The 27,908-nt window shown below is 49.3% G+C and overlaps 1 protein-coding gene across 1 annotated transcript; it reads left to right on the forward strand.

Moving 5' to 3' along the window:
* On the forward strand, nucleotides 1-27,518 carry LOC122927120 (carcinoembryonic antigen-related cell adhesion molecule 2-like). Its single transcript, XM_044278702.1, has 7 exons — nucleotides 1-91; nucleotides 1,092-1,409; nucleotides 17,506-17,781; nucleotides 18,945-19,073; nucleotides 24,704-24,753; nucleotides 25,108-25,206; nucleotides 26,437-27,518. Exons 1-7 carry the CDS (start codon nucleotides 43-45, stop codon nucleotides 26,527-26,529), a joined length of 1,014 nt encoding a protein of 337 aa, XP_044134637.1. The 5' UTR covers nucleotides 1-42; the 3' UTR covers nucleotides 26,530-27,518.
* The last annotated feature ends 390 nt before the right edge of the window (nucleotides 27,519-27,908 follow it).

Consider the following 27,908-nt stretch of genomic DNA (forward strand, 5'->3'; position numbering starts at 1 on the left):
TACACCTGTAACTGGTGTCACCTGTCCACAGGTGTCTGGGCAATGGACGGTGGTGCCACCCTGCTCTGCGCCCTGCTGCTGGCACACACTGGTAAGTGACATTACACCAGGGATCTATAGGAATGGGAAGCAGAGGGGGGGGGGATCCTGGGGCGTTCCCTTCTGTCAGACATACAGGTGAGATGTTTCTTCAGTTGTATCTGAAAAAGCTGAGTAAATACAAGTAACCCCAGAGAGGAGCCCACAGTGTACCCTGACTGCAGGACAGACGGCACTGTACCAATGTGTCACCTGTCTGTCTGTCCAGTATCTGTCTGTCATCTATCTCATATCTATCTATCTATCTATCTACTATCTATCTATCTATCTCCTATCTATCTATCTATCTATTATATATCTATCTAATCTATCTATCTATCTATTATCTATTATCTATCTCATATCTATTATCTATCTATCTCTATCTCTCTCATATCTATCTCATATCCATCTATCCTTCCTCACTCACATTCTCCGGGCAGTGATTTAGGGCAGAGGTATATTTCGGGCTTGGTCTTCTCAGCTCGAGCCAAGAGGAAGGTGCGGACGGACACGTCTGACTCAGGATTTTATTGGCCGCTGTGGATCGGTTTCATTGCAGGGCGTCATTTTTGGGGTAAAGGGTGACATGGAAGCTATGAGCGGTAGATGAGGGCGTATTCCTTCCGGGGGCCCGGGCCCTGTGATGACGCCCTGCCATGTTTCTGTGTTACCTTCTAAAGCATAAAGTGAAATGGGGAGTCAGGATGTGCATCCTGTATACAAAGTATCCGCTGTCCCCCCAGTCACTGACCGAGCACACAAGCTCTGTAACAGCGCCCCCTGGTGGGGCCTCACACCCTAGGGCCTGTGTGCGACTCCTGCCTCCGCACCTCCCTATGGCTACCCACCTGTATATGCAGCCGATCAGGGGGGTCCGCACCATGGGCACCTTCCATTGCAGAGCCTTCTTGCTTACTGTCTCCCACTGACTATTGCACAGCTTTTACTATCACGGTGCCTATAACCCCCATCTATGGACTGACCCTCCTCCGCCATGTTACTCTCCACAGGCCGGGAAGCCGCGGCAATTACACTGACGAAAGATTCATCCAGCGATTTCCTGGTTGGGAGAAACATCATCTTGTCCATCTCGTATGAAACCGGTCAGAACCCGTCTATCACATGGAAAATAAATGACACGGTGCTGGTCTTGTGGTCCCAAGGGATCAGTCGCCCAGATCCTAAATACAGCGGAAGACTGAACGTCACTGACAACGGATCCCTGCTCATATCCAACAGCACCAAGAATGACAGCGGAAATTACACGGTATCGGCTTCGGTGCCCGGACAAGCCGAGAGCTCAGTGACATTTCCGGTGAAAATTTACGGTGAGTCCAAGAAAGAGTTAATTCTACATATTACAAAGGGCCGGCCAGATGGGGCCAGGGGTGCTCCAAGCCTCTCTAAAGCGAAGACGAAAACTGAAATGTTGGCCCTCATTCCCCCCCCCCCCCCATGCCAAATTCTCAATTCAACCCCCCAGCCCTACTGTGGATGGACATTACATACAGCGCTACAGAACATACCGGAGGATACAGGGCCACTTACCTCTTACATGTCTCCTCTGATGTAGATGTTCTCTCTCCTCATCAGACCATCATGACGACTTCTTCCAGCAGCGTCTCCTCTCTGCAGGGTTTATCAGACAGACATATTAGGTCCCTCACTTTTCCATCATACTCTTCACCCTGGTGCCCTAACATCGTCATCCTGCTGCTACCCTCAGTACTATGCCCACTGCGCTCCCCAGTGCCCCCAAATAGTATACTGCAGAAATAATACTGCTGTACGAGTAGACCCCCCCCATATTAATAGTGACCCCCAAAGTCCCATCAATAGAATTAATACTCTCAGAGTGCCCTCATTAGTAATAGTGCCCCCTATAGTACCGCCAATAGTGACGATGCTCCCCAAGGGCACCCCTCTTAAGCTGCGATGCCCTCCATATTGTGCTCAATAATAATGTCCCCACTATACTTCCAGTACTAACAATGCCACCATAGTGCCCCCCAGCAGTAACAAGGCCGCTGTATAAGGCACCTCCATAGGGCCCCCAAAAGCAATAAGATCCCCTATAGTGTCCCAGCATTTATCCCCGCCATAGTGCCCCTTGTATTATAATGCCCCCTGTAGTGCCCATAGGTATAATGACCCCTGTACTATAATTTCCCCTGTAGTGCCCCCTGTATTAAAAAGTCACCACCCCTGTAGTGCTCCAGCCTGTAATGTCCCCCTGTAGTGCTCCAGCCTGTAATGTCCCCCTTTAGTGCTCCGGCCTGTAATGTCCCCCTGTAGTGCTCCTGCCTGTAATGTCCCCCTGTAGTGCTCCAGCCTGTAATGTCCTCCTGTAGTGCCCCAGCCTGTAATGTCCCCCCTGTAGTGCTCCAGCCTGTAATGTCCCCCTGTAGTGCTCCAGCCTGTAATGTCCTCCTGTAATGTCCCCCTGTAGTGCTCCGGCCTGTAATGTCCCCCTGTAGTGCTCCAGCCTGTAATGTCCCCCTGTAGTGCTCCGGCCTGTAATGTCCTCCTGTAGTGCTCCGGCCTGTAATGTCCCCCTGTAGTGCTCCGGCCTGTAATGTCCCCCTGTAGGGCTCCGGCCTGTAATGTCCTCCTGTAGTGCTCCGGCCTGTAATGTCCCCCTGTAGTGCTCGGCCTGTAATGTCCCCCTGTAGTGCTCCGGCCTGTAATGTCCCCCTGTACTGTGCTCCAGCCTGTAATGTCCCCCTTGTAGTGCTCCGGCCGTAATGTCCCCCGTAGTGCTCCAGCCTGTAATGTCCCCCTGTAGTGCTCCGGCCTGTAATGTCCCCCCTGTAGTTGCTCCAGCCTGTAATGTCCCCCTGTAGTGCTCCAGCCTGTAATGTCCCCCATGTAGTGCTCCGGCCTGTAATGTCCCCCTGTAGTGCTCAGGCCTGTAATGTCCCCTGTAGTGCTCCGGCCTGTAATGTCCCCCTGTAGTGCTCCGGCCCTGTAATGTCCTCCTGTAGTGCTCCAGCCTGTAATGTCCCCCTGTAGTGCGCCAGGCCCTGTAATGTACCCTGTAGTGCTCCGCCTGTAATGTCCCCCTGTAGTGCTCCAGCCTGTAATGTCCCCCCTGTAGTGCTCCAGCCTGTAATGTCCCCCTCTAGTGCTCCAGCCTGTAATGTCCCCCTGTAGTGCTCCAGCCTGTAATGTCCCCCTGTAGTGCTCCAGCCTGTAATGTCCCCCTGTAGTGCTCCAGCCTGTAATGTCCCCCTGTAGTGCTCCAGCCTGTAATGTCCCCCTGTAGTGCTCCGGCCTGTAATGTCCCCCCTGTAGTGCTCCAGCCTGTAATGTCCCCCTGTAGTGCTCCAAGCCTGTAATGTCCCCCCTGTAGTGCTCCAGCCTGTAATGTCCCCCTGTAGTGCTCCGGCCTGTAATGTCCCCCTGTAGTGCTCCGGCCTGTAATGTCCCCCTGTAGTGCTCCGGCCTGTAATGTCCCCCCTTGTAGCCTGCTCCGGCCTGTAATGTCCCCCTGTAGTGCTCCGGCCTGTAATGTCCCCCTGTAGTGCTCCGGCCTGTAATGTCCCCCTGTAGTGCTCCGGCCTGTAATGTCCCCCTGTAGTGCTCCGGCCTGTAATGTCCCCCTGTAGTGCTCCGGCCTGTAATGTCCCCCTGTAGTGCTCCGGCCTGTAATGTCCCCCTGTAGTGCTCCGGCCTGTAATGTCCCCCTGTAGTGCTCCGGCCTGTAATGTCCCCCTGTAGTGCTCCGGCCTGTAATGTCCCCCTGTAGTGCTCCGGCCTGTAATGTCCCCCTGTAGTGCTCCAGGCCTGTAATGTCCCCCTGTAGTGCTCCGGCCTGTAATGTCCCCCTGTAGTGCTCCAGGCCTGTAATGTCCCCCTGTAGTGCTCCAGGCCTGTAATGTCCCCCTGTAGTGCTCCGGCCTGTAATGTCCCCCTGTAGTGCTCCGGCCTGTAATGTCCCCCTGTAGTGCTCCGGCCTGTAATGTCCCCCTGTAGTGCTCCGGCCTGTAATGTCCCCCTGTAGTGCTCCAGCCTGTAATGTCCCCCTGTAGTGCTCCGGCCTGTAATGTCCCCCTGTAGTGCTCCAGCCTGTAATGTCCCCCTGTAGTGCTCCGGCCTGTAATGTCCCCCTGTAGTGCTCCGGCCTGTAATGTCCCCCTGTAGTGCTCCGGCCTGTAATGTCCCCCTGTAGTGCTCCGGCCTGTAATGTCCCCCTGTAGTGCTCCGGCCTGTAATGTCCCCCTGTAGTGCTCCGGCCTGTAATGTCCCCCTGTAGTGCTCCGGCCTGTAATGTCCCCCTGTGTTCTCCGCCTCCGCTGGGCGCTGCAGGCAGCAGGCCTATTCCTGAGTTGGCAGTCACAATGACGTCACCCCACACCATGTTTCAGGCAGCGCGATGACATAATAATGGCAATGCGGCCCATGAGACTTAACGGCAGTGAATGGAGCCAGAGGCTCTCGTGCCCACAGTATAAACTGCCGCCCCCACCCATGGGCAGGTTGGCTGCCACCTGAGGCGAGATGCTCATCACGCTTCATGGCCGATGCGGCCCTGACTGCAGATTTTCAATCTTTTTTTTGTTTGTTCGTTTGAATTTCTCACTGTCTTCAAGATGTCTGCTTGCTGTCAGTGAATGAGAATATTTATTGTTGACATGCTGCTCCACATACTGAAAACCTGTCCCTACCTTATTCTTCTCACAGCTGAGTGTTTACTATGGCGGCTGGCCTGATACATTGTAACAAACTATCAGGGGAGACATTTGTGCAACTGACGTGTTTACTCAGAATAGACTGAATAGACTGTAACAATTGTAACAGACCTTCTGCTGTGAGAAGAAGTTTACACAGGTATTAGCCTCTGAATATAAACAACAATGTGTCAATATACTGACAGCAAGCAGAGGAGGAGGAACCGAAGCAGAAAGTCTATTTACTGTCTGTGTCCCCATGACAACAATCCCTGCGCTGTGACCTGACTGATCCATTCTATACAGTGATCCTATGTCCCCATGATAAAGCTCCATGCTCTTTATCTGACCGATCCATTCTATACAGTGATCCTATGTCCCCATGATAAAGCTCCATGCTCTTTATCTGACCGATCCATACCATATACACTGAACAAAAATAGAATCCCAACACTTTCGGTTTTGCTCCCATTTTGCATGAGCTGAACTCAAAGATCTGAAACATTTTCTACAGACACAAAAGACCCATTACTCTCAAATATTGCTCACAAATCTGTCTAAATCTGTGTTAGTGAGCGCTTCTCCTTTGCCGAGATAATCCATCCCACCTAACAGGTGTGGCATATCAAGGTGCTGATTAGACAGCATAAGTATTGCACAGGCATGCCTTAGACTGCCCACAATAAAAGGCCACTCTGAAATGTGCACAGTTTGATCCCACAGCACAATGCCACAGATGTCACAACGTTTTAGGGAGCGTGCAGTTGGCATGCTGACTGCAGGAATGTCTACCAGAGCTGTTCCTGTGCAATGAATGTTCATTTCTCTACCATAAACCGTCTCCAAAGGCGTTTCAGAGAATTTGGCAGTACATCCAACCGGCCTCACAACCGCAGACTACATGTAACCACACCAGCCCAGGACCTCCACATCCAGCATGTTCACCTCCATGATCGTCTGAGACCAGCCACCCGGACAGCTGCAGCAACAATCGGTTTGCATAACCAAAGAATTTCTGCACAAACTGTCAGAAACCGTCTCAGGAAGGCTCATCTGCAGCTCGTCGTCCTCATCGGGGTCTGGACCTGACTGCAGTTCGTCGTCATAACCGACTTGAGTGGGCAAATGCTCACATTCGATGGCGTCTGGCACGTTGGAGAGGCGTTCTGTTAACGGATGAGTCCCGGTTTTCACTGTTCAGGGCAGATGGTAGAGAGCGTGTGTGGCGTCGTGTTGGTGAGCGGTTTGGTGACGTCAACGTTGTGGATGGAGTTGCCCATGGTGGCGGTGGGGTTATGGTATGGGCAGGCGTATGTTATGGACAATGAACACAGGTGCAGTTTATTGATGGCATTTTGAATGCACAGAGATACCGTGACTAGGGATGAGCGAACTCGAACTGTATAGTTCGGGTTCGTACCGAATTTTGGGGTGTCCGTGACACGGACCCGAACCCGGACATTTTCGTAAAAGTTCGGGTTCGGTGTTCGTCGCTTTCTTCGCGCTTTTGTGACGCTTTCTTGGCGCTTTTTGAAAGGCTGCAAAGCAGCCAATCAACAAGCGTCATACTACTTGCCCCAAGAGGCCATCACAGCCATGCCTACTATTGGCATGGCTGTGATTGGCCAGAGCACCATATGACCCAGCCTCTATTTAAGCTGGAGTCACATAGCGCCGCCCGTCACTCTGCTCTGATTAGCGTAGGGAGAGGTTGCGGCTGCGACAGTAGGGCGAGATTAGGCAGATTAACTCCTCCAAAGGACTTGATTAACTGATCGATCTGCAGCTGTGGATCATTGAGCTGCTGATACTCAATTGCTCACTGTTTTTAGGCTGCCCAGACCGTTTGTCAGTCACATTTTTCTGGGGTGATCGGCGGCCATTTTGTGTCTTGTGGTGCGCCAGCACAAGCTGCGACCAAGTGCATTTAACCCTCAATGGTGTGGTTGTTTTTTGGCTAAAGCCTACATCAGGGTGAAGCTGTCACACCAAGTGCATTTAACCAGCAATAGTCTGTTTATTTTTTGGCCATATCCCAGTCTAATTCTGTCACTAAATCCATACCGGTCACCCAGCGCCTAAATACTAGGCCTCAAATTTATATCCCGCTAAATCTGTCCTTAGTGCTGTAGCTGGGCGAGTTATTTAGTGTCCGTTCAAGCACATTTCTTGTTCTGGGTTGAAATACAATTCCCAATTTAGCAATTTCATAATTTAGTGGTTTCTGCTATATCAGAGCTATTTGAAATCTATCCCTAAAAGGGTATATAATATTCAAGGTGCACATTGGGTCATTCAGAATAACTTCACACACACCCGCTACTGTGTATTTCCAAGTCTAATTCTGGCACTAAACCCATACCTGTCACCCAGCGCCTAAATACTAGGCCTCAAATTTATATCCCGCTAAATCTGTCCTTAGTGCTGTAGCTGGGCGAGTTATTTAGTGTCCGTTCAAGCACATTTCTTGTTCTGGGTTGAAATACAATTCCCAATTTAGCAATTTCATAATTTAGTGGTTTCTGCTATATCAGAGCTATTTGAAATCTATCCCTAAAAGGGTATATAATATTCAAGGTGCACATTGGGTCATTCAGAATAACTTCACACACACCCGCTACTGTGTATTTCCAAGTCTAATTCTGGCACTAAACCCATACCTGTCACCCAGCGCCTAAATACTAGGCCTCAAATTTATATCCCGCTAAATCTGTCCTTAGTGCTGTAGCTGGGCGAGTTATTTAGTGTCCGTTCAAGCACATTTCTTGTTCTGGGTTGAAATACAATTCCCAATTTAGCAATTTCATAATTTAGTGGTTTCTGCTATATCAGAGCTATTTGAAATCTATCCCTAAAAGGGTATATAATATTCAAGGTGCACATTGGGTCATTCAGAATAACTTCACACACACCCGCTACTGTGTATTTCCAAGTCTAATTCTGGCACTAAACCCATACCTGTCACCCAGCGCCTAAATACTAGGCCTCAAATTTATATCCCGCTAAATCTGTCCTTAGTGCTGTAGCTGGGCGAGTTATTTAGTGTCCGTTCAAGCACATTTCTTGTTCTGGGTTGAAATACAATTCCCAATTTAGCAATTTCATAATTTAGTGGTTTCTGCTATATCAGAGCTATTTGAAATCTATCCCTAAAAGGGTATATAATATTCAAGGTGCACATTGGGTCATTCAGAATAACTTCACACACACCCGCTACTGTGTATTTCCAAGTCTAATTCTGTCACTAAACCCATACCTGTCACCCAGCGCCTAAATACTAGGCCTCAAATTTATATCCCTGCTAAATCTCTCGTTACCGCTAGTCCTGTTGTGGCTGGGAAGTTATTTAGTGTCCGTTCAAGCACATTTTTTGTTCTGGGTTGAAATACAATTCCCAATTTAGCAATTTCATAATTTAGTCGGTTTCTGCTATATCAGAGCTATTTGAAATCTATCCCTAAAAGGGTAGATCATATTGAAGGTGCACATAGGGTCATTCAGAATAACTTCACACACACGCTTCTGTGCATTTCCAAGTCTAATTCTGTCACTAAATCCATACCGGTCACCCAGCGCCTAAATACTAGGCCTCAAATTTATATCCCGCTGAATTTGAATACAATACATTGGGCCAAATAATATATTTGTTGTTGTGGTGAACCATAACAATGAGAAAAACATCTAGTAAGGGACGCGGACGTGGACATGGTCGTGGTGGTGTTAGTGGACCCTCTGGTGCTGGGAGAGGACGTGGCCGTTCTGCCACATCCACACGTCCTAGTGTACCAACTACCTCAGGTCCCAGTAGCCGCCAGAATTTACAGCGATATATGGTGGGGCCCAATGCCGTTCTAAGGATGGTAAGGCCTGAGCAGGTACAGGCATTAGTCAATTGGGTGGCCGACAGTGGATCCAGCACGTTCACATTATCTCCCACCCAGTCTTCTGCAGAAAGCGCACAGATGGCGCCTGAAAACCAACCCCATCAGTCTGTCACATCACCCCCATGCATACCAGGGAAACTGTCTCAGCCTCAAGTTATGCAGCAGTCTCTTATGCTGTTTGAAGACTCCGCTGGCAGGGTTTCCCAAGGGCATCCACCTAGCCCTTCCCAGCGGTGGAAGACATAGAATGCACTGACGCAGAACCACTTATGTTTCCTGATGATGAGGACATGGGAATACCACCTCAGCATGTCTCTGATGATGACGAAACACAGGTGCCAACTGCTGCGTCTTTCTGCAGTGTGCAGACTGAACAGGAGGTCAGGGATCAAGACTGGGTGGAAGACGATGCAGGGGACGATGAGGTCCTAGACCCCACATGGAATGAAGGTCGTGCCACTGACTTTCACAGTTCGGAGGAAGAGGCAGTGGTGAGACCGAGCCAACAGCGTAGCAAAAGAGGGAGCAGTGGGCAAAAGCAGAACACCCGCCGCCAAGAGACTCCGCCTGCTACTGACCGCCGCCATCTGGGACCGAGCACCCCAAAGGCAGCTTCAAGGAGTTCCCTGGCATGGCACTTCTTCAAACAATGTGCTGACGACAAGACCCGAGTGGTTTGCACGCTGTGCCATCAGAGCCTGAAGCGAGGCATTAACGTTCTGAACCTGAGCACAACCTGCATGACCAGGCACCTGCATGCAAAGCATGAACTGCAGTGGAGTAAACACCTTAAAACCAAGGAAGTCGCTCAGGCTCCCCCTGCTACCTCTTCTGCTGCTGCCGCCTCGGCCTATTCTGCTGCTGCCGCCTCGGCCTCTTCCTCCGCCTCTGGAGGAACGTTGGCACCTGCCGCCCAGCAAACAGGGGATGTACCACCAACACCACCACCACCACCTCCGTCACCAAGCGTCTCAACCATGTCACACGCCAGCGTTCAGCTCTCCATCTCACAAACATTTGATAGAAAGCGTAAATTCCCACCTAGCCACCCTCGATCCCTGGCCCTGAATGCCAGCATTTCTAAACTACTGGCCTATGAAATGCTGTCATTTAGGCTGGTGGACACAGACAGCTTCAAACAGCTCATGTCGCTTGCTGTCCCACAGTATGTTGTTCCCAGCCGGCACTACTTCTCCAAGAGAGCCGTGCCTTCCCTGCACAACCAAGTATCCGATAAAATCAAGTGTGCACTGCGCAACGCCATCTGTGGCAAGGTCCACCTAACCACAGATACGTGGACCAGTAAGCACGGCCAGGGACGCTATATCTCCCTAACTGCACACTGGGTAAATGTAGTGGCAGCTGGGCCCCAGGCGGAGAGCTGTTTGGCGCACGTCCTTCCGCCGCCAAGGATCGCAGGGCAACATTCTTTGCCTCCTGTTGCCACCTCCTCCTTCTCGGCTTCCTCCTCCTCTCCTTCCACCTGCTCATCCAGTCAGCCACACACCTTCACCACCAACTTCAGCACAGCCCGGGGTAAACGTCAGCAGGCCATTCTGAAACTCATATGTTTGGGGGACAGGCCCCACACCGCACAGGAGTTGTGGCGGGGTATAGAACAACAGACCGACGAGTGGTTGCTGCCGGTGAGCCTCAAGCCCGGCCTGGTGGTGTGTGATAATGGGCGAAATCTCGTTGCAGCTCTGGGACTAGCCAATTTGACGCACATCCCTTGCTTGGCGCATGTGCTGAATTTGGTGGTGCAGAAGTTCATTCACAACTACCCCGACATGTCAGAGCTGCTGCATAAAGTGCGGGCCGTCTGTTCGCGCTTCCGGCGTTCACATCCTGCTGCTGCTCGCCTGTCTGCGCTACAGCGTAACTTCGGCCTTCCCGCTCACCGCCTCATATGCGACGTGCCCACCAGGTGGAACTCCACCTTGCACATGCTGGACAGACTGTGCGAGCAGCAGCAGGCCATAGTGGAGTTTCAGCTGCAGCACGCACGGGTCAGTCGCACTACAGAACAGCACCACTTCACCACCAATGACTGGGCCTCCATGCGAGACCTGTGTGCCCTGTTGCGCTGTTTCGAGTACTCCACCAACATGGCCAGTGGCGATGACACCGTTATCAGCGTTACAATACCACTTCTATGTCTCCTTGAGAAAATACTTAGGGCGATGATGGAAGAGGAGGTGGCCCAGGAGGAGGAGGAGGAGGAGGAGGAAGAGGGGTCATTTTTAGCACTTTCAGGCCAGTCTCTTCGAAGTGACTCAGAGGGAGGTTTTTGGCAACAGCAGAGGCCAGGTACAAATGTGGCCAGCCAGGGCCCACTACTGGAGGACGAGGAGGACGAGGATGAGGAGGAGGTGGAGGAGGATGAGGATGAAGCATGGTCACAGCGGGGTGGCACCCAACGCAGCTCGGGTCCATCACTGGTGCGTGGCTGGGGGGAAAGGCAGGACGATGACGATACGCCTCCCACAGAGGACAGCTTGTCCTTATCCCTGGGCAGCCTGGCACACATGAGCGACTACATGCTGCAGTGCCTGCGCAACGACAGCAGAGTTGCCCACATTTTAACCTGTGCGGACTACTGGGTTGCCACCCTGCTGGATCCACGCTACAAAGACAATGTGCCCACCTTACTTCCTGCACTGGAGCGTGATAGGAAGATGCGCGAGTACAAGCGCACGTTGGTAGACGCGCTACTGAGAGCATTCCCAAATGTCACAGGGGAACAAGTGGAAGCCCAAGGCCAAGGCAGAGGAGGAGCAAGAGGTCGCCAAGGCAGCTGTGTCACGGCCAGCTCCTCTGAGGGCAGGGTTAGCATGGCAGAGATGTGGAAAACTTTTGTCAACACGCCACAGCTAACTGCACCACCACCTGATACGCAACGTGTTAGCAGGAGGCAACATTTCACTAACATGGTGGAACAGTACGTGTGCACACCCCTCCACGTACTGACTGATGGTTCGGCCCCATTCAACTTCTGGGTCTCTAAATTGTCCACGTGGCCAGAGCTAGCCTTTTATGCCTTGGAGGTGCTGGCCTGCCCGGCAGGCCAGCGTTTTGTCTGAACGTGTATTCAGCACGGCAGGGGGCGTCATTACAGACAAACGCAGCCGCCTGTCTACAGCCAATGTGGACAAGCTGACGTTCATAAAAATGAACCAGGCATGGATCCCACAGGACCTGTCCGTCCCTTGTCCAGATTAGACATTAACTACCTCCCCATAACCATATATTATTGGACTCCAGGGCACTTCCTCATTCAATCCTATTTTTATTTTCATTTTACCATTATATTGCGAGGCTACCCAAAGTTGAATGAACCTCTCCTCTGCCTGTGTGCTAGGCCTAAATATATGCCAATGGACTGTTGCAGTGGTGGCTGACATGAAGCCTGATTCTCTGCTATGACATGCAGACTAATTCTCTGCTGACATGAAGCCAGATTGTCTGTTACGGGACCTCTCTCCTCTGCCTGGGTGCTGGGCCTAAATTTATGACAATGGACTGTTGCAGTGGTGGCTGACGTGAAGCCTGATTCTCTGCTATGACATGCAGACTGATTCTCTGCTGACATGAAGCCAGATTGTCTGTTACGGGACCTCTCTCCTCTGCCTGTGTGCTAGGCCTAAATTATGACAATGGACTGTTGCAGTGGTGGCTGACGTGAAGCCTGATTCTCTGCTATGACATGCAGACTGATTCTCTGCTGACATGAAGCCAGATTGTCTGTTACGGGACCTCTCTGCTCTGCCTGTGTGCTAGGCCTAAATATATGCCAATGGACTGTTGCAGTGGTGGGTGACGTGAAGCCTCATTCTCTGCTATGACATGCAGACTGATTCTCTGCTGACATGAAGCCAGATTGTCTGTTACGGGACCTCTCTCCTCTGCCTGTGTGCTAGGCCTAAATATATGCCAATGGACTGTTGCAGTGGTGGGTGACGTGAAGCCTCATTCTCTGCTATGACATGCAGACTGATTCTCTGCTGTCATGAAGCCAGATTGCTCTGTTACGGGACCTCTCTCCTCTGCCTGTGTGCTAGGCCTAAATATATGCCAATGGACTGTTGCAGTGGTGGGTGACGTGAAGCCTCATTCTCTGCTATGACATGCAGACTAATTCTCTGCTGACATGAAGACAGATTCTCTGTTACGGGACCTCTCTCCTCTGCCTGTGTGTGTGCTGGGCCTAAATATATGCCAATGGACTGTTGCAGTGGTGGCTGACGTGAAGCCTCATTCTCTGCTATGACATGCAGACTGATTCTCTGCTGACATGAAGCCAGATTCTCTGTTACGGGACCTCTCTCCTCTGCCTGTGTGTGTGCTGGGCCTAAATATATGCCAATGGACTGTTGCAGTGGTGGCTGACGTGAAGCCTCATTCTCTGCTATGACATGCAGACTGATTCTCTGCTGACATGAAGCCAGATTCTCTGTTACGGGACCTCTCTCCTCTGCCTGTGTGTGTGCTGGGCCTAAATATATGCCAATGGACTGTTGCAGTGGTGGCTGATGTGAAGCCTCATTCTCTGCTATGACATGCAGACTGATTCTCTGCTGACATGAAGCCAGATTCTCTGTTACGGGACCTCTCTCCTCTGCCTGTGTGTGTGCTGGGCCTAAATATATGCCAATGGACTGTTGCAGTGGTGGCTGACGTGAAGCCTCATTCTCTGCTATGACATGCAGACTGATTCTCTGCTGACATGAAGCCAGATTCTCTGTTACGGGACCTCTCTCCTCTGCCTGTGTGTGTGCTGGGCCTAAATATATGCCAATGGACTGTTGCAGTGGTGGCTGACGTGAAGCCTCATTCTCTGCTATGACATGCAGACTGATTCTCTGCTGACATGAAGCCAGATTCTCTGTTACGGGACCTCTCTCCTCTGCCTGTGTGTGTGCTGGGCCTAAATATATGCCAATGGACTCTTACAGTGGTGGCTGACGTGAAGCCTGATTCTCTGCTATGATATGAAGACTGATTCTCTGCTGACATGAAGCCAGATTGTCTGTTACGGGACCTCCCTCCTCTGCCTGGGTGCTGGGCCTAAATATATGCCAATGGACTGTTGCAGTGGTGGCTGACGTGAAGCCTCATTCTCTGCTATGACATGCAGACTGATTCTCTGCTGACATGAAGCCAGATTGTCTGTTACGGGACCTCTCTCCTCTGCCTGGGTGCTGGGTAGTGTTGAGCGCGAATATTCGAAAAGCAAATTTTTTTCGCGAATATCGCAACTTCGCGATTTCGCGAATATTTCGAATATAGTGCTATATATTCGTAAAAACGAATATTCGTTTTTTGTTTTTTCCCCCCCCCCCACAAAATTACAGTACACATATAATTGATTGTTTCCCAAAGGTCCAACAGCTCAGATCTTACTCACATTGCCTAGAAAGTGATTGAGGCGCGAATCTTCGTAAGGCGATTTTATTAGCGCACATGCGAATATCGGCACGTCCCAGAACAGAGGCAAAGGGCTTTGCATTCATACATTAGTGAATTGAGTTGCGAATCTTCGTAAGGCGATTTTATTAGCGCACATGCGAATATCTACACTTGTCCCAGAACAGAGGCAAAGGGCTTTGCATTCATACATTAGTGATTGAATTGAGCTGCGAATCTTCGTAAGGCGATTTTATTAACGCAAATGCAAATATCTACACTTGTCCCCAGAACAGAGAGGCAAAGGCCTGTGCATGTGCATTCATATAGTATAGCACCATATTCGCGAATACGTAGAACTTCGTAAAATTCGATTTACGAATATTCGTATTTTTTATTTTACTTTCCACCTTACAGATTACATTGATCTGTACTCTGTCAACTACTGTCATCACCCCCCACTGTATCTCGATTGATTCCCAAAAGTCTCACATTCCCTAGAAAGTGATTGAGGTGCGAATCTTCGTAAGGCGATTTTATTAGCGCACATGCGAATATCTACACTTGTCCCAGAACAGAGGCAAAGGGCATTGCATTCATACATTAGTGATTGAATTGAGTTGCGAATCTTCGTAAGGCGATTTCATTAGCGCACATGTGAATTTTGCATAGCATATGTATTATGCGATGCGAAAATTCGAATTATCGCATATGCGAAATAATAACGAATTTGAATAATCGCGAATATTTTACGAATATTCTTTCGAATATTCACAAAATTTCGCGAATTCGAATATGGGACATGCCGCTCAACACTAGTGCTGGGCCTAAATTTATGACAATGGACTGTTGCAGTGGTGGGTGACGTGAAGCCTGATTCTCTGCTATGACATGCAGACTGATTCTCTGCTATGACATGCAGACTGATTCTCTGCTGACATGAAGCCAGATTGTCTGTTACGGGACCTCTCTCCTCTGCCTGGGTGCTGGGCCTAAATATATGCCAATGGACTGTTGCAGTGGTGGCTGACGTGAAGCCTCATTCTCTGCTATGACATGCAGACTAATTCTCTGCTGACATGAAGACAGATTCTCTGTTACGGGACCTCTCTCCTCTGCCTGGGTGCCGGGGCCTAAATATCTGAGAATGGACTGTTCCAGTGGTGGGTGACGGGAAGCCAGATTCTCTGCTATGGAACCTCTCTCCAATTGATTTTGGTTAATTTTTATTTATTTAATTTTTATTTTAATTCATTTCCCTATCCACATTTGTTTGCAGGGGATTTACCTACATGTTGCTGCCTTTTGCAGCCCTCTAGCTCTTTCCTGGGCTGTTTTACAGCCTTTTTAGTGCCGAAAAGTTCGGGTCCCCATTGACTTCAATGGGGTTCGGGTTCGGGACGAAGTTCGGATCGGGTTCGGATCCCGAACCCGAACATTTCCGGGATGTTCGGCCGAACTTCTCGAACCCGAACATCCAGGTGTTCGCTCAACTCTAACCGTGACGAGATCCTGAGGGCGATTGTTGTGCCGTTCATCCATGACCGGCGTATTGTCAAATCGCTTAGCTCTTAAACTCCATTCTCCCCCCAATAATGACAGACTCAGCAAGAGGATTATATGGCCACAGCAGCCTTTTATTAATAACATAAATACAAATAAATATAATAGATACATAACTTAACCCTTGGCCTTCCCACCTGAAGGCCCCACCCTAAAACCTTACCAAGAACCCATGAATGCCAACACGGAGCCCCATAAATGACGGATAACTGGCCTCACCCTCAGTTAAATTACCTCTAGCCGATAAACGCCAGCTCAGAGGCAGGAACCGGTAACCAAGGGCAACCAACTTGGGTCGCTACCCGCCATATCACACCTTAAACCAGTACCTGGGGAGTCCAGAGCCACCATAACCACCAACTCCAAGGACCCACCACCGCCCCAGGCCGCTATGACAAAGCTTACCCTCCAATCACTGCCGGACCACCCGTAATCCACTCGCAACCCTTGGCCTAACACCAACACTAAGAAACACTCGAGAACCCCCACCTAACCCAGGCAAACAGCAGCCAAAATAAAACAAAGGGGTAGGTGGGCGGGGGCTGCTGCCACACTGCTGTCCTCACAAAATGGCCCCTTTTCCCGCCCTTGCTATCCCTTTTATGCCCTTAGCCACACCTCAATCCCTTCCATCACTATCCTTCCTCCTTAACCCTTCATAACCCCGAATCCTCTCCCTCCAAGCCCCAGTCATGCCAGGCCTCCATCCAGCCTTGCAGCCCTGATTCCGGCCTGCACTCGACCATCCCTCATGTTGCAGCAGGATAATGCACGGCCCCATATTGCAAGGGTCTGTACACAATTCCTGGAAGCTGAAAACATCCCAGTTCTTGCATGGCAGCATACTCACCGGACATGTCACCCATCTATGCGACGGAGATGTGTTGCACTGAGTGAGGCAAATGTTGGCCACACCAGATACTGACTGGTTTTCTGACTTTACCCCAGAAAGTGAAAACTGTGCACATTTCAGAGTGGACTTTTGTTGTGGGCAGTCTAAGGCACACCTGTGCAATATTCCTGCTGTCTAATCAGCACCTTGATATGCCACACCTGTGAGGTGGGATGGATTATCTCGGCAAAGGAGAAGCGCTCACTAACACAGATTTAGACAGATTTGTGAACAATATTTGAGAGTAATGGGTCTTTTGTGTATGTAGAAAATGTTTCAGATCTTTGAGTTCAGCTCATGCAAAATGGGAGCAAAACCAAAAGTGTTGCGTTTATATTTTTGTTCAGTGTAGATCCATAGTGACTCTGTATTTTGTGTCCCTATGACAACACTCCCTGTCCTGTGATCTGACTGATCAATTCTATATAGATCCATAGTGACACTGGATCCGGTGTCCCCCATGATAAAACTCCATGCTCTTTTATCTGACTGATCCATGCTGTATAGATCCAGAGTGACACTGGATTTTGTGTCCCTATGACAACACTCCCTGTCCTGTGATCTGACTGACTAATTCTATACAGATCCATAGTGACACTGGATCCGGTGTCCCCCATGATAAAACTCCATGCTCTTTTATCTGACTGATCCATGCTGTATAGATCCAGAGTGACACTGGATTTTGGGTCCCTATGACAACACTCCCTGCCCTGTCATCTGATGCATCCATTCTGTATGGTTCCATAGTGGATCCATGGCTTTCTTTGGTGTCCCTATGATAACACTGCACTGTCCTCACATGGTGACAGGAAATGTTATCATGGGGACATGAGTTTTTAGAACTAACAGGTCCGGTCCACATTTGGGATCATTTCACATCACATTGGGGTTTTTGCACGTGTATCATATCCCAGGACCCTGCTTGCCCCCCTATGGCGTCCCCCTCCCGGCCCCTTGTCCCGGTCCTGCATGTGATTTGCTATCAGTCCCTCTTTTGATGTCCCCGCAGACCCGGTGACTAATGCCTCGGTGTGGCAGTCTCCCGACGCAGTAGATGAGGGCACCCCCGCTGTGAACCTGACCTGCAGTGCAGCCAGCGGAGCGGTGACCTACACGTGGACGAGGGATGGACAGCCACTGCTGGCGAATGGCAGCTACGTCACATCAGATGGAGGCAAGACCCTGCAGATCAGCCGGCCGAACCGGAGCTACTCTGGGAGCTACTCCTGCAACGTGTCCAATCCCGTCGACTGGAAATCCGCCACCCGGATGCTGAACGTTTCATGTGAGTGGACGCCGCCTGGGGTACCACAGGGCCAAGGGGCCCCGTCGAACTCCCACTGCTGGGCAGAGCATTCATAGGAGCTAGGCCCAACTCACCGCTCCTCCCTACCAAGTTACATTCACATTCAGGTTTTGGCTGCTGTATGTAAAGGCCTTACACCAGGGAGATGTTAAAAAGAGACAAAAATAATAAAATGACATAAAAATGTGAAAAAACGCCTTTTAATATCTTATTTCAAGCCTATGATATGATTATATGAAGTTACAGGCCTAAAGCCTGAGGCTGCACTACAGAGACCCTAATGACAACATATCTCCAGGTGTAGTGTTATCATGGAAACCAAAACTGTGGCACTTCCTCACAGCAACCAATCAGCTTCCAATTTTCATTTTCAAAGACCCCTCGTGGTTGGTTGCTATGGGCGACGACTCCATAGCACCAGTTCGCACCAGTTTTGATCAGTTTCCCTCTATGTCCATCACTGCTTCCGTGTATTGTGCATGTGTGTCCATATAACAGAGGTGGATGAGGCCACAGCATCCAGGTCGCTATGACAACACTGCGCCTGACAGAAATGATTATGGGACGTGTAGTGCAGCCTGAGGCTTTGGGCCTGTATCTTTACCGGGTCGTATCCCAGCCTAGAAACAAGATGTTAAAGGGCGGTTTTCACATTTTTAATCTATATTAAAGGTGCCCTGGGTGCCTGTTTACAGGGGTTACAACACCCACAGTTCTGGTGGGGCCCCATAGTCCAGGGGGCCCGAAGGCCTCCTAACTCCTGCTGTGAGCAATTTGTGTTTAAATAAAGTTTTTGAAATGTCTGTCTCTCTGTCACTAGAGAGCGCGCTGCGCCCCCTGGTGGTTGGTGTGGCCTGTTGGGGCGTTACCCCACTATCTGCCCCATCCTGCCCCCACCATAGCACATGTGCCCAGTGTCAACATGGTGTCTGTGCCCCCTCCTCCCAGGTCACCCGGGGGGGAACCCCACATAGAGAAGGGCAGCAAGAAGCCATATGAAGAGACCCCAGACCCCAGCAGCTGCCAGACCAAGGGGACAGCAGAGGGAGGGGGTTGTGGTAAATGCTCAGGGGGCCCGTATAAGAGTGTGGTCAGTGTGGGGCCCAGTGACACTGTGTATGTGCCTCATATCTTCCCTGCAGACTCTGATGCTGCGCAGTCACTCAGCGGGGGAGCTATCGCCGGCATTGTAATCGGTTCAGTGTTCGGAGCGTTATTACTCATCACTCTCATCGTCCTTGTGATATTCTGTATACGGAAAAGGAGGAAAGGTGAGTCCACAATAAGACGTGCCCTAGATATGGGCCGCACCACTACTACTACTACACGCCTCAGTACTACTACTACTGTGAGCACCGCTACTACTACTCCACGCCTCAGTACTACTACTACTGTGAGCACCGCTACTACTACTGCTGCTGCTGCAGACACCCCTACTACTTCTACTACTACTGCACACACCACTACTATTACTGGGCACACCTCAACTGCTACTACTGCGCACACCCCTACTACTTCCACTACTACTGCGCACACCACTACAATTACTGGGCACACCTCAACTGCTACTACTGCGCACACCCCTACTACTTCCACTACTACTGCAGACACCACTACTATTACTGCGCACACCCCTACTACTACTACTGCACGCACTGCTACTACTACTACTGCACGCACTGCTACTACTACTACTACTACTACTACTGCACGCACTGCTACTACTACTACTACTGCACGCACTGCTACTACTACTACTGCATGCACTGCTACTACTACTACTGCATGCACCGCTACTACTACTACTGCTGCAGACACCCCTACTACTTCTACTACTACTGCACACACCACTACTACTTCCCACTACTACTGCACACACCACTACTATTACTGGGCACACCTCAACTGCTACTACTGCGCACACCCCTACTACTTCCACTACTACTGCGCACACCACTACAATTACTGGGCACACCTCAACTTCTACTACTGCGCACACCCCTACTACTACTACTGCACACACTGCTAATACTACTGCACACACCACTACTATTACTGGGCACACCTCAACTGCTACTACTGCGCACACCCCTACTACTTCCACTACTACTGCACACACCACTACTATTACTGCGCACACCCCTACTACTACTACTACTACTGCGCACACCCCTACTACTACTACTGCACACACTGCTAATACTACTGCACACACCACTACTATTACTGGGCACACCTCAACTGCTACTACTGCGCACACCCCTACTACTTCCACTACTACTGCACACACCACTACTATTACTGCGCACACCCCTACTACTACTACTGCGCACACCCCTACTACTACTACTGCACACACTGCTAATACTACTGCACACACCACTACTATTACTGCGCACACCCCTACTACTACTACTGCGCACACCCCTACTACTACTACTGCACACATTGCTACTACTACTACTGCACGCATTGCTACTACTACTACTGTACGCACTGCTACTACTACTACTGCACGCACTGCTGCTACTACTACTACTGCACGCACTGCTGCTACTACTACTGCACGCACTGCTACTACTGCATGCACTGCTGCTACTACTACTGCACGCACTGCTGCTACTACTACTGCACGCACTGCTACTACTGCACGCACTGCTACTACTACTACTGCACGTACTACTACTGCACGCACTGCTACTACTGCATGCACTGCTACTACTGCATGCACTGCTACTACTACTACTGCATGCACTGCTACTACTACTACTACTGTACGCACTGCTACTACTACTACTGCACGCACTGCAACTACTACTACTGCATGCACTGCTACTACTGTACGCACTGCTACTACTACTGCACGCACTGCTACTACTACTACTACTGCACGCACTGCTACTACTGCATGCACTGCTACTACTACTACTACTACTGTACGCACTGCTACTACTACTACTGTACGCACTGCTACTACTACTACTGCATGCACTGCTGCTACTACTACTACTGCACGCATTGCTACTACTACTACTGTACGCACTGCTACTACTACTACTGCATGCACTGCTGCTACTACTACTACTGCACGCACTGCTGCTACTACTACTGCACGCACTGCTACTACTGCATGCACTGCTGCTACTACTACTACTGCACGCACTGCTGCTACTACTACTGCACGCACTGCTACTACTGCACGCACTGCTACTACTACTACTGCACGTACTACTACTGCACGCACTGCTACTACTGCATGCACTGCTACTACTGCATGCACTGCTACTACTACTACTGCCATGCACTGCTACTACTACTACTGTACGCACTGATACTACTACTTACTGCACGCACTGCAACTAACTACTACTGCAGGCACTGCTTACTACTACTACTGCCGCCTGACTCTACTACTGCATGCACTGCTACTACTACTGCATGCACTGCTACTACTACTACTGCATGCACTACTACTACTGCATGCACTACTATACTCAATGCTGACTACTACTACTGCACGCACTGCTACTACTACTGCACGCACTGCTACTACTACTGCACGCACTGCTACTACTACTGCAGCACTGCTACTACTACTGCAACGCACTGCTACTACTTACTGCACGCACTGCTACTACTACTACTGCACTGCACTGCTAACTACTACTGCACGCACTGCTACTACTACTGCATGCACTGGCTACTACTACTATGCACGCACTGCTACTACTACTGCATGCACTGCTACTACTACTACTGCACGCACTGCTACTACTACTACTGCATGCACTGCTACTACTACTGCATGCACTGCTACTACTACTGCATGCACTGCTACTAACTACTGCACACGCACTGCTACTACTACTACTGCATGCACTGCTACAACTACTGCACGCACTGCTACTACTACTGCATGCACTGCTACTACTACTACTGCACGCACTGCTACTACTACTGCATGCACTACTACTACTGCACGCACTGCTACTACTGCATGCACTGCTACTACTACTGCACGCACTGCTACTACTACTGCATGCACTGCTACTACTACTGCACGCACTGCTACTACTACTGCACGCACTGCTACTACTGCATGCACTGCTGCTACTGCATGCAACGCTACTGCACGCACTGCTACTACTACTGTGCGCATCACTACTACTACTGTCCACACTGCTACTACTACTACTGTGTTCATCACTACTACTACTGCACGGACTGCTACTACTACTGCTGTGTTCATCACTACTACTACTGCACGGACTGCTACTACTACTACTACTGTGTTCATCACTACTACTACTGCACGGACTGCTACTACTACTACTGTGTTCATCACTACTACTACTGCACGCACTGCTACTACTACTGCTACTGTGTTCATCACTACTACTACTGCACGGACTGCTACTACTGTGTTCATCACTACTACTACTGCACGGACTGCTACTACTACTGTCCACACTGCTACTACTACTACTGCACGCACTGCTACTACTACTGCATGCACTGCTACTACTACTACTGCACGCACTGCTACTACTACTGCATGCACTGCTACTACTACTACTGCACGCACTGCTACTACTACTGCACGCACTGCTACTACTACTACTGCATGCACTGCTACTACTACTGCACGCACTGCTGCTGCTACTACTACTACTGCACGCACTGCTACTACTACTGCATGCACTGCTACTACTACTACTGCACGCACTGCTACTACTACTACTGCATGCACTGCTACTACTACTGCATGCACTGCTACTACTACTGCACGCACTGCTACTACTACTACTGCATGCACTGCTACAACTACTGCACGCACTGCTACTACTACTGCATGCACTGCTACTACTACTACTGCACGCACTGCTACTACTACTGCATGCACTACTACTACTGCACGCACTGCTACTACTACTGCATGCACTGCTACTACTACTACTGCACGCACTGCTACTACTACTACTGCACGCACTGCTACTACTACTACTGCACGCACTGCTACTACTACTGCACGCACTGCTACTACTACTACTGCACGCACTGCTACTACTACTGCATGCACTGCTACTACTACTACTGCACGCACTGCTACTACTACTACTGCACGCACTGCTACTACTACTGCATGCACTGCTACTACTACTGCACGCACTGCTACTACTACTGCACGCACTGCTGCTACTGCATGCAACGCTACTGCACGCACTGCTACTACTACTGTGCGCATCACTACTACTACTGTCCACACTGCTACTACTACTACTGTGTTCATCACTACTACTACTGCACGGACTGCTACTACTACTGCTGTGTTCATCACTACTACTACTGCACGGACTGCTACTACTACTGTCCACACTGCTACTACTACTACTACTGTGTTCATCACTACTACTACTGCACGGACTGCTACTACTACTACTGTGTTCATCACTACTACTACTGCACGGACTGCTACTACTGTGTTCATCACTACTACTACTGCACGGACTGCTACTACTACTGTCCACACTGCTACTACTACTACTACTGTGTTCATCACTACTACTACTGCACGCACTGCTACTACTACTGCTACTGTGTTCATCACTACTACTACTGCACGCACTGCTACTACTTCTACTGCACTTAGGGCTGTGACTCTTTGGGGACAAGTCCATTCCCTCCTGATATTGATGTCAGTGACACAGGATGGAGCATTGCTTTCACATTTTCTGGGTTTTCTCCTGTGCTCTTTGATGCCCCCTGGTGTCCATTGCAATTTACATGTGTTGCTAATAGGACAGTGGACAATGAACTGATTGCATCCCAGAGATCAGCTGCCATCTGTGGGGGAAACTGTCAGCAAGTGTTGCATTTCCCTGCAGCGCCACCACTGGGGAGATGAAGGATTGCACAGTCAATTATATCAATAGGGAGTTGATGTAGTACATAGACATGTTGAGTACTCCAGAGTAATACATAGACATGTTGAGTCCTCCAGAGTAATACATAGACATGTTGAGTCCTCCAGAGTAATATATAGACTTGTTGAGTCCTCCAGAGTAATACATAGACATGTTGAGTACTCCAGAGTAATACATAGACATGTTGAGTACTCCAGAGTAATACATAGACATGTTGAGTACTCCAGAGTAATACATAGACATGTTGAGTACTCCAGAGTAATACATAGACATGTTGAGTACTCCAGAGTAATACATAGACATGTTGAGTCCTCCAGAGTAATATATAGACATGTTGAGTCCTCCAGAGTAATACATAGACATGTTCAGTCCAAAATGGCAGACCACGGTCTATTAACTGAGTAATAACTCTGCTACCTCTCTATTAACTCCCTAAAGATTTTTCCCAGTCAGTAAATACAGCTTTAACCGTCATATAATGAACGGCTCTGCGGCTTTCTAACACGTTTTGTGCTTTGATTCCTCAGCATTTTCAGTGTCTCTGCTTGCCATCAATGAATACAAACATTATTGATGTCCTGATAATCACTGACAGCAAGCAGAGATCTTGAAAATGGTATGATGATATTGAAACACAAAGTACAGTATGTTAGAAAGTTGCAGGATTTTTCTTCATACTGAGCTCTGATAATATGCTTCAAAAAAGGCAACTCCACCGGAACAAATTTTTGAGGGATAGTCCTGCAAAATGAGTGGTTAGGGGCGGGGCTTATTCTAATATGGCATAAAGAGGGGTGTTCTTATGTGTATCAGGGGTGGGGCTTAAAATGTCCTTCTTCCTGGGATTAAAATGTTGTGTAAATTGCAATAATTATGTCCATAGTGTACAATAATGTCCGTGTGTCGTTATTATGGGGGGGGGTCAGTATGTGGACATGGAGTGGGCGGAGTCAATGACATCATTTTGTTTCCTTCAGGAAAAAAAGAGAAGACTCCGGCCGCCCCCCATAAGGAAGCCATACGCACGGTACGACATGGGCTCACCTTCTGTATCATCTCTCCAAACTCTGCTGCTTTGTTTCTTCGTGACATTCAACATCTCTGCTTGCTGAATAGAACTGTTGAAATCCAGAGGCTGAAACAATCTGTCTCCCAGCGGAGCGATTGTTAGACATATCTCTCCTGTCCTGCTTGTTACAATGTATCAGTCTGAGGACTGTTCACACTGGAGCTGTGAGATCAATCATTTCTGATCAGGATTTTAGTCTTTGGATGTGATCAGTTCTATTCACTGTCAGTAAGCAAAGATATTAAAAGTGGCGAGGAACTGATTTTTTTTCTGTTTGGCTATTTCTTCACGTTTATTGTGTCTCTGTTCTAGGTATCAGGAACGACTCTGTCCCCCGATGATCCGGCGTACTTCACCCTGAATAACATCATGTACCGCAGCTCGTCCATCTCCATGGGCTCCTACATCATGGTGGGTTCAGTCATGAGGACTGGGTTCCTCAGAATCAGAACCAGGATGGCTGTGGCCCATCTACAGAAGACATATGAGATATCAGCCACCGGTAGAAGTTCAGAACCTTGATGCTCTGCGATCCACTGAGGTCTTCCCTGGTTCTGGTTGACCACTCTGCACAAGAAGGGGCCCGTATTTATAAGCAGGCCCTCTTATCTCATTGGTGGGCCCATGGGGGTCTCCACCCCCAACATCAGTCACAATCTTCCTATGTCTTCACAGTCTATTAAGGGACACGTTAAAAACTTTAATAGGACACTGTGATTGGGAATATTTGCTTTCCCTTTTCTTTTCCATCCGGCCCAGACCTCCTTGACAATGTCTTCCAGTCATTGCCCGTCTCCGTACAGTTTGTTGCCTAAACATCTTTGGATCTTCACTTTTCCAGAGTTCCACCTATTCCTCACCCTCTACATAAACTTGCCATCGCTTAAACAACACACCTGTGCTGCCCCCTGTCCTCATAACTATAAGTACCCCCAAAAAATACTGCCGAACAGGTAGTGTCCCAGATGGCAATAGTGCCCAGTACAATGCAGTAATTGTGGTTCTCTTTACTCCCAACACAGTAATACTTCCCTCTTAGTGCCCCCACACTTTAAAAGTTTCCCTGTCATGCCCTCCTCAGTGTAATAGTGCCCCCTACCTCCTCCTACATAGTAACAGTGCTTGTTACTGCCACTACACACTGAAAGAGTATATGAGTATATAGTGGCCTTAACTGCTCCTGTATAGCAATGGTGCCGCTTTAGTGCCCACTTCATAGTAATAGTGCTCTTTTTCAACTTCTACACAGTAAGAGTGCCCCTTTAGTGCCCACTGACTGCTCATACACTGCACCTTTTCGCCATGATGTTAATGAGGATGCAGATACAGTTGTACCTGACACTGCCACCAGGGGGCCCACTACACCATTTTCAGGTTAAAGCTCCCCTTCCGATGCCTTGAGTCAGGGGAAGTCCAAATATGGGTCCAACCTAAAGAGCAGTCGTCTCCTTTCAGGGGCCCCATCACATGCAGAGCTTGCCTCTGTGTACTGTAGGTGGTTGTAAGATCTCATGAGGTCTTCACTCCTTAGTATGCCTTTTTTAATAAGTCTGAAATACAGATGTAGCAGAGCTAAATTTGCTCTTAGACCATGCCAACCCATCGAGTCTATAATGTAACTTTATCTTTGGTATTTTGCAGAATTCTGGAGACAACACATCCGATCGTTTCGAAAATTCTTCACCCAGCTTTCCACCCAGCCAACCCAAAGTCAAACATGCCACACAAGTATAGCAATGGTGGACTATGATGAGTATGGAACTGGACAAGAGTTGGAGGTCAAAGTCCATTGATAGGAGTAACTGTGATCAAACCCATGGACCAGTGATGGACCTTTTCATGGTAGAGGTCACTGAACATCTCTGGTGTTCTGGTTTCTCTTGACCTCGTTTACATCTTCTCTGATTATGGTGCACCATAGAACCTGAGTCGGGGCTCTCCATAGGGCCCCATAGCATCTGCTGGTTGTGTTGCCATGTACACAGACTGAACCTTCTGGACATACATGGAGGTATTAGATGAAGAGCAGAGGAGAGGCACCACCAGGGATGGTGGACCTGGAGCTTCTGTCATGTTTCACCTGGAGCACCTTGAAGCATTATGGCCATCGTAGAGTGTATACTGTAATGTCTGGATTCCGTAAGTTCCTGGGTAGGAGGATATTCAGAGACATTTAAACTGGAGATGCCAACAGGGTGGTCTAGATCCTTGTCAGACACCTGCTATGTAGGTCATTGCTACCCTTGGACATTGGGGGGCATATAGCTCGGATATGCCCCTAATGTCTGATAGGTGCTGGTCCCACCTCCGGGATCTGCTCCTATCCTTAGAACTGAGCCCACAAAGTAACGAAGTGCACAACACGCATGTGCAGCCACCCTCCATTCATTCCTATGGGACTGCCGAAAATAGCCGAGCACCATAGAAATGAATGGAGGGTGGCCGAGCATGCGCGGAGCGCCCCCCGTCAGTTCTAAGGACGGGTGCAGATCCCACAGGTGAAGATCGAAGTCTGTTAGGAAGACGCAGACCTTTCCAGTTCTCTGCTCTTCCCCTGACGGGATTCTGGATGTTCTATGCCAAACACATATATATATACAGTATAAAGAGCGTATACAGGATGAGAGCGCTAATATATACCTCATACTGCTACAGAAGTATACAGGTATACAGTGTGCAGTTCTGTGATATGTATTTTTATAATATATTTTATAATATATTCTGTGATATCCAGCGCCTTCCTGTCCTGAAATCCTTTGTGCTGCTGGGGGCCCGCTCCTTCCACTATGTAATTCTCAGTCTTTGATCTGTCAAAAGGTAATCTCTCTCACCTGCTGAAATGCTCTGTGCTGCTGTAGGACCCTACTCCTTTGCTGTCATTCTCAGTCTATCACCCATAAGCAAACTCCCTTTTCTGAAATCCTCTGTGCTGCTGGGGACCCTGTTCCTTCCACTATGCAACTCTCAGTCTGTGAGCTACTACAAGTTCAGCACACTCCTCTCCTGAAATACTCTGTGCTGCTGGAGACCCTGCTCCTTCTACTATGTAACTCTCAGCCTTCCAGAAGATAAGTAGTCTCATCTTCTGAGATACTCTGTGCTGCTGGTGGACA

The sequence above is a fragment of the Bufo gargarizans genome, chromosome 2 (genome assembly GCF_014858855.1).
Source record: "Bufo gargarizans isolate SCDJY-AF-19 chromosome 2, ASM1485885v1, whole genome shotgun sequence".
NCBI classification, from domain to species: Eukaryota; Metazoa; Chordata; class Amphibia; order Anura; family Bufonidae; genus Bufo; species Bufo gargarizans.